Source organism: Etheostoma spectabile, unplaced genomic scaffold (genome assembly GCF_008692095.1).
Source record: "Etheostoma spectabile isolate EspeVRDwgs_2016 unplaced genomic scaffold, UIUC_Espe_1.0 scaffold00009721, whole genome shotgun sequence".
In the NCBI taxonomy this organism is placed as follows: Eukaryota; Metazoa; Chordata; class Actinopteri; order Perciformes; family Percidae; genus Etheostoma; species Etheostoma spectabile.
In genome coordinates this window covers 8295-14013 of record NW_022603739.1, presented here as the reverse complement: position 1 = coordinate 14013, position 5719 = coordinate 8295, and the positions used below count along the sequence as shown (strand labels likewise).

Genomic DNA, 5719 nt, shown 5'->3' with positions numbered 1-5719 from the left:
TTGGGGTCTGGCCTGGTTCCTCAGTGTCTCTGTGTCCTCTGCAGGACTGAGAGTCTCTCCTGTGGACAGGAAACCTGACTGAAGACCAGCTGCTGAAATCAGAGTCCGTCTGTTCACCAATCACCACTCTGCCTGTGAAGCAGATCTGTCTCAGACTCCAACAACAAGCAGCCAGTGTTGATTCATCTCTTGATTATTAACATTTTAACAGTTGAACTAGAAACTCTTCATGATTCCTGTCATCAGCTGACTGAGCTGAGGAGATGTAACGTTGGGCCAGTTCCAGGTCTTCATCGTATCTGAGACCCAGAGAGGGTCAGACCGATAGAGGTTATAAAACTACTATGGAAGCAGATAAGAGACATGAGTCTTTGAATTTTAACAGCCACTGAATACTTAATGTGAAAGTTTTATTTTGGAAAATTGTGTTTCTGAATTATTGTTCTGAATTCACCTCTTTGAAATTAAAATTGGAAAATTCTTAGTTTCCATTTTAAAAACATGAATTTCGATGCATATTTTTCAATGGTCAAAAATTCAGATACAAAAATACAACTTGTAGAATTTCAGATAAAATAGATTCAAGTTGATCAAATTCGATGTCATTCGCTGAAATTCAGATTGAAAAATTGAAGTTAAATGTTCACACAGTAACATCTGGTCTAGGAGAAGCAGTTGAGCCTGCATACAATCGAACCGACGTCCGGCCTATCAGAGGACGGCCTGTCTGTCACGTGACCCAAGGTCTCGGTCGGCAAGGATACTGAAGCTGTAAACCGCCGTTACCATGACAGCCAGGGCAAACGACGGTGCTCCGGTAAGTTTGGTGTTGATGTCCAACCGAACTCAGGACTCGACAGAAGGATGTCAGCTACGTCTGGACCACACCGCTCCGGGTTGTGGTTCTCTGTGGAGGTCTGGACCACACCGCTCCGGGTTGTGGTTCTCTGTGGAGGTCTGGACCACACCGCTCGGGTTGTGGTCTTGTGAGGTCTGGACCACAAGCTAAGGGTGGGTGTCTCTGGAGAGTCTGGACCACACCGCTCCGGGTACGGGTCTTGTGGAGGTCTGGACCACACCGTCCGGGTGGGTGTCTCTGTGGAGGCTGGACCACAACGCTCCGGGTTGGGTGTCTCTTGGAGGTCTGGACCACACCGCTCCGGGTTGGGTGTCTCTCTGGAGGCCTAGCTACGTCTGTCAGGACCACACCGCTCGGGTGTGGTTCTCTGTGGAGGTCAGGACTACACCGCTCGGGTTGTGGTTCTCGTGGAGGTCTGGACCACACCGCTCCGGGTTGGGTGTCTCTGTGGAGGTCTGACCACACAGCTCCTGGTGGGTGTCTCGGTGGAGGTCTGGAACACCGCTCGGTTGTGTGGTTCTCTGTGGAGGTCTGGACCACACCGCTCCGGGTTGTGGTTCTCTGTGGAGGTCTGGACCACACCGCTCCGGGTTGTGGTTCTCTGTGGAGGTCTGGACCACACCGCTCCGGGTTGGGTTGTCTCTGTGGAGGTCTGGACCACACCGCTCAGGGTTGTGGTTCTCTGTGGAGGTCTGGACCACACGCTCGGGTGTGGTTCTCTGTGGAGGTCGGACCACACGTCGGGTTGGGGTTCTGTGGAGGTCTCCTAGCTACGTCTGCAGGACACAACGTTACAGTAGCTAGCTAATAGCGCTAACAAAGATGGGAAACTGTACTAAAGTAAATTTTTCAGATACTTTACTTTAATGTTATTTTGGTGGCGACTCTTACATTAACAAGAATATCGGTACTTTCTGTCCTATAGGAAAGATCTTCTATGTAGTATAGAGTGTGTGTCTGTGTGTGTGTCTGTGTGTGTGTCCGTGTGTGTCTGGTGTGTCGGTGTGTCCGTGTTTGTGTTGGTGTGCCGTGGCATGTGCTGTGTGTGTCTCTGTGTGTGTCTGTGTGTGTCGTGTGTGTCCGTGTGTGTGTCTATGTGTGTGTCCTTGAGAACTGTAAGTTGTGTAACTGGTGTTGTCAGTCCATTGAGCCTGTTGTTGTGTTGGTCTGTAGTTCTGGTGCATTTAAAGTAAGTTAGCCACTGATTTAGTTGTTAGTGTTCTTCACCTGTTACCTAGGTTACACCTGTTACCTAGGTTACACCTGTTACCTAGGTTACACCTGTTACCTAGGTTACACCTGGCTGTTGATTCGTTAGATTCCCATCATCCTCGGTCTGATCTGAGAGAGATGTCTGAGATAGTGGACTTAAATATAATCAGTACTTTTGCCATCTCCGGCGCTTAACGGTGGCCGCCCACTTTTTAACTAAATCAAATTTGGAAAATTGCAAATAAAAAGACTTGAATGTTAGAATCTCCCAGACAGACCGGGAGCATCGATGTAGACGATGTGGAAGGATCAACACATAATATCTAACGTTACAGCGGGATACTTATGTGATGTTTAACAGCTGTCAGATCCACAGATGCAGATTACACATTAGCTTTAAACATTAGACGTATGGATTTTGTTTTCTGTTAAAAACCTTGTTTCCTCTCTGTGATGTTATTGTGTATTTTGTGTATATTTGTGTTGACGGGGTAATCACGCTGAGCTTAGTGTCCTTATTGACCCAATCTACAGTAGGGCTGCAGCAGTCAGGATATAAGGTTAAGTGTTTAAAATATATTTTTAAATCTGTTCACATGGATATTTTTAATCCTAACTAACAATTACAGAGTTTGATTAATGATTATCTACACGGGTGAGTGACGCACTGTTGGAAAGGTGCACGAAAAATCTGCTGCCAGGGGCCAGATAAAAGCTAAAAGTAAAAAAATCTGCTGCCAGGGGCCAGATAAAAGCTAAAAGTAAAAATATCTTTGATATTCTCATTTTGTCAGGGACAGAACGGAGTGAGTGTACCTGGGGTACACTGTTGGAAAGGTGCACGAAAAATCTGCTGCCAGGGGCCAGATAAAAGCTAAAAGTAAAAATATCTTTGATATTTTCCTTCTGTCAGGGACAGAACTGAGTGACATAATTTCCCCAAGCGGGGAACAGTAGATGTGTTAAATTTCTTATGCTGCACTGTAACTTTTATTCTTGTGTTTTATGTTTCTATTTTGTTTTTAACTGTCTATTCATGTGTTTTACATGCTTATAATTTTTAACTGTTTGTACTTGTGTTTTATCTGTTTAACTGATTTTGTGTAAAGCACTTTGAATCGCCCTGTTGTTGAAATGTGCTCTACAGATAAAGCTGCCTTGCCTATCTTTGGTTTCAATACTGCAGGGAACGGAGGCGAACACGATGTCAGGCAGTCAGCCACCAAGGCCTTCTCTTCAGATAGAAATGACAAGGTTCAACATTATATTCTGGGGATTAGTTGAATCTTATAAAAACTCAGTTTGATAGTAATCTAGTTTTAACAGACTGTTAATTCCTACAGGTCAGTTCCAGGTCACTAAGGGAAAAGGGAAGAGGCGTTGTCCTGCAGGGACAGAGACACGCCTGAAAGACAGTCTCTCAACACAAGTATGGCAATAGAAAAGCTAATGTGGATTACCAATGGCTGGGTGGGGGGGTGATAGAAAAACTGCTTTTGCAGAGAGAAACCTTCTATATATACTGTATGTAATTATATAATATGCAGCATGATTGATCTAGGACTCAATGAAGGGATGGATTCCATTCCTCCTTTGCTAGTCGATGATATGCTTCAATGCTTTAGCAGAAAATCCTGTTCATTTATAATTTGTCATATACAGTTCAATATATACAGTCTTTTTATTTTCTTTTATTTCATTCTTCTCCTATATTGTTGCATAGAGAGACTGTAAACAACATAAGCTTCACCTCTTCACCTTCCTTGCAGGATGAAACACCAGCAGGGGGCGGGACAGTGCATGCATAGTTGGAACCCATCATCAGCTTGTGTTTCTCTAGGGAACATTTAAACTGGTGCACATTTGTGAAAGCAGATGGTGAAAGGTTTGGAGCAAATCATTTCTCTGAGATTCCTTCGTTAACGAGGAGACGAGCCTTCAGACACGTTCAGATCATCATCTGAGAAACTGGAGACGCAGCCGGTAGGGAGATGGACGTTGTTGGTGGGAAGCTGCTGCCAGCTGTTAAGTCCTCCATCATCCTGGTCTCACACAGTCCTCCATCAACCTGGTCTCACACAGTCCTGGATCAACCTGGTCTCACACAGTCCTGGATCAACCTGGTCTCACACAGTCCTGGATCAACCTGGTCTCACACAGTCCTGGATCAACCTGGTCTCACACAGTCCTGGATCAACCTGGTCTCACACAGTCCTGGATCAACCTGGTCTCACACAGTCCTCCATCAACCTGGTCTCACACAGTCCTGGATCAACCTGGTCTCACACAGTCCTCCATCAACCTGGTCTCACACAGTCCTGGATCAACCTGGTCTCACACAGTCCTGGATCATCCTGGTCTCACACAGTCCCCATCAACCTGGTCTCACACAGTCCTGGATCAACCTGGTCTCACACAGTCCTGGATCAACCTGGTCTCACACAGTCCTGGATCAACCTGGTCTCACACAGTCCTGGATCAACCTGGTCTCACACAGTCCTGGATCAACCTGGTCTCACACAGTCCTGGATCAACCTGGTCTCACGCAGTCCTGGATCAACCTGGTCTCACGCAGTCCTGGATCAACCTGGTCTCACACAGTCCTGGATCATCCTGGTCTCACACAGTCCTGGATCAACCTGGTCTCACACAGTCCTGGATCAACCTGGTCTCACACAGTCCTGGGACATGATCACGGCCCCTTCACTCTGAATCTGTGGCAGTTTCACAGAGTCACCAAAAGTCTGTGATGGGCCCACGGAAGAATTCTTTAAAATTAACATGGCTTCTAAAGTTAAGGAGAAGGTTGTGGGTGGGGGGGCGGTGTTGGAATTAAAAATGTTATATGTGCTTAAACATTGTGTGATTTCATTAAACATTCAAGCTAAAAGGTAAAAGCATTATTTAAACATAACGAAACATGTTATTAAGTTTGTTGTTATCAGTGGGACAACAACGGGTTGGGTTCAGGAATCGTGACATGCGGGACACGATCCCCGGTCTCCTGGGTGACAGTCCTGTGTTGTTTGACCCCCCCCCCCCCCCCCCAACCAACCCCCCGATTCAGATGTTCAGACTTTCATACTACTGGCTACCGTTGTGGCCCATAACACTCCGTCATCTTCTCCTCTCCTTTCCTTGGGCGGTGTTTTCCGTGGGGCCACCACCACGTAATGCGTGGGAACAGGTCTGGGAGACCAGGCTGGATTGGGTTGGAACTTGAGACAAATTGTCTGATTTGATAACGCTGTTTGAGAAACAATGATTGATGGTAATCTAATGGACGATTGATTCATATCGTATTGGAAATGTATAGTTCTCAGTTAATATATTAATACCATATTGTTGGTGGACTTGAGGTTATCTGTGTGTGTCTGATGTTGCTGGGAGAAGTTTCTCCTTATATTGCTATTCATAATTTCTTTTGGTGTTTTTTCTTTTAAAGGTTATCAACCTATTAGTAATTCTTCTACTGCTTATACATCCCATCACCTATGAACTGAAATCCATGTTAAACAAACTAAACTGGGATTAAATAAAGAAGTCAGAAGATGTTTGAGTTGTCCCTTGAGTCCTTCAGTCCTTAAATAAGCCTTTTTCAAGTTGGGCCAAAGAGCCGGGGGGTGAACTCCATAACTTGACATATAT

General features: G+C 45.4%; 1 protein-coding gene across 1 annotated transcript; it reads left to right on the top strand.

Annotated features, from left to right (window-relative positions):
• The first annotated feature begins 425 nt into the window (after nt 1–425).
• LOC116679189 (uncharacterized) lies at nt 426–5422 on the top strand. The gene is made up of 4 exons (XM_032508882.1): nt 426–817; nt 3258–3325; nt 3415–3500; nt 3841–5422. The coding sequence occupies exon 4, from the start codon at nt 4063–4065 to the stop codon at nt 4819–4821; it is 759 nt and encodes a 252-aa protein (XP_032364773.1). The 5' UTR covers nt 426–817; nt 3258–3325; nt 3415–3500; nt 3841–4062; the 3' UTR covers nt 4822–5422.
• The last annotated feature ends 297 nt before the right edge of the window (nt 5423–5719 follow it).

What these genes read in the sequence shown, in the direction of transcription:
- LOC116679189 (XM_032508882.1), top strand. Translation starts at nt 4,063, where the DNA reads ATGGACGTTGTTGGTGGGAAGCTGCTGCCAGCTGTTAAGTCCTCCATC.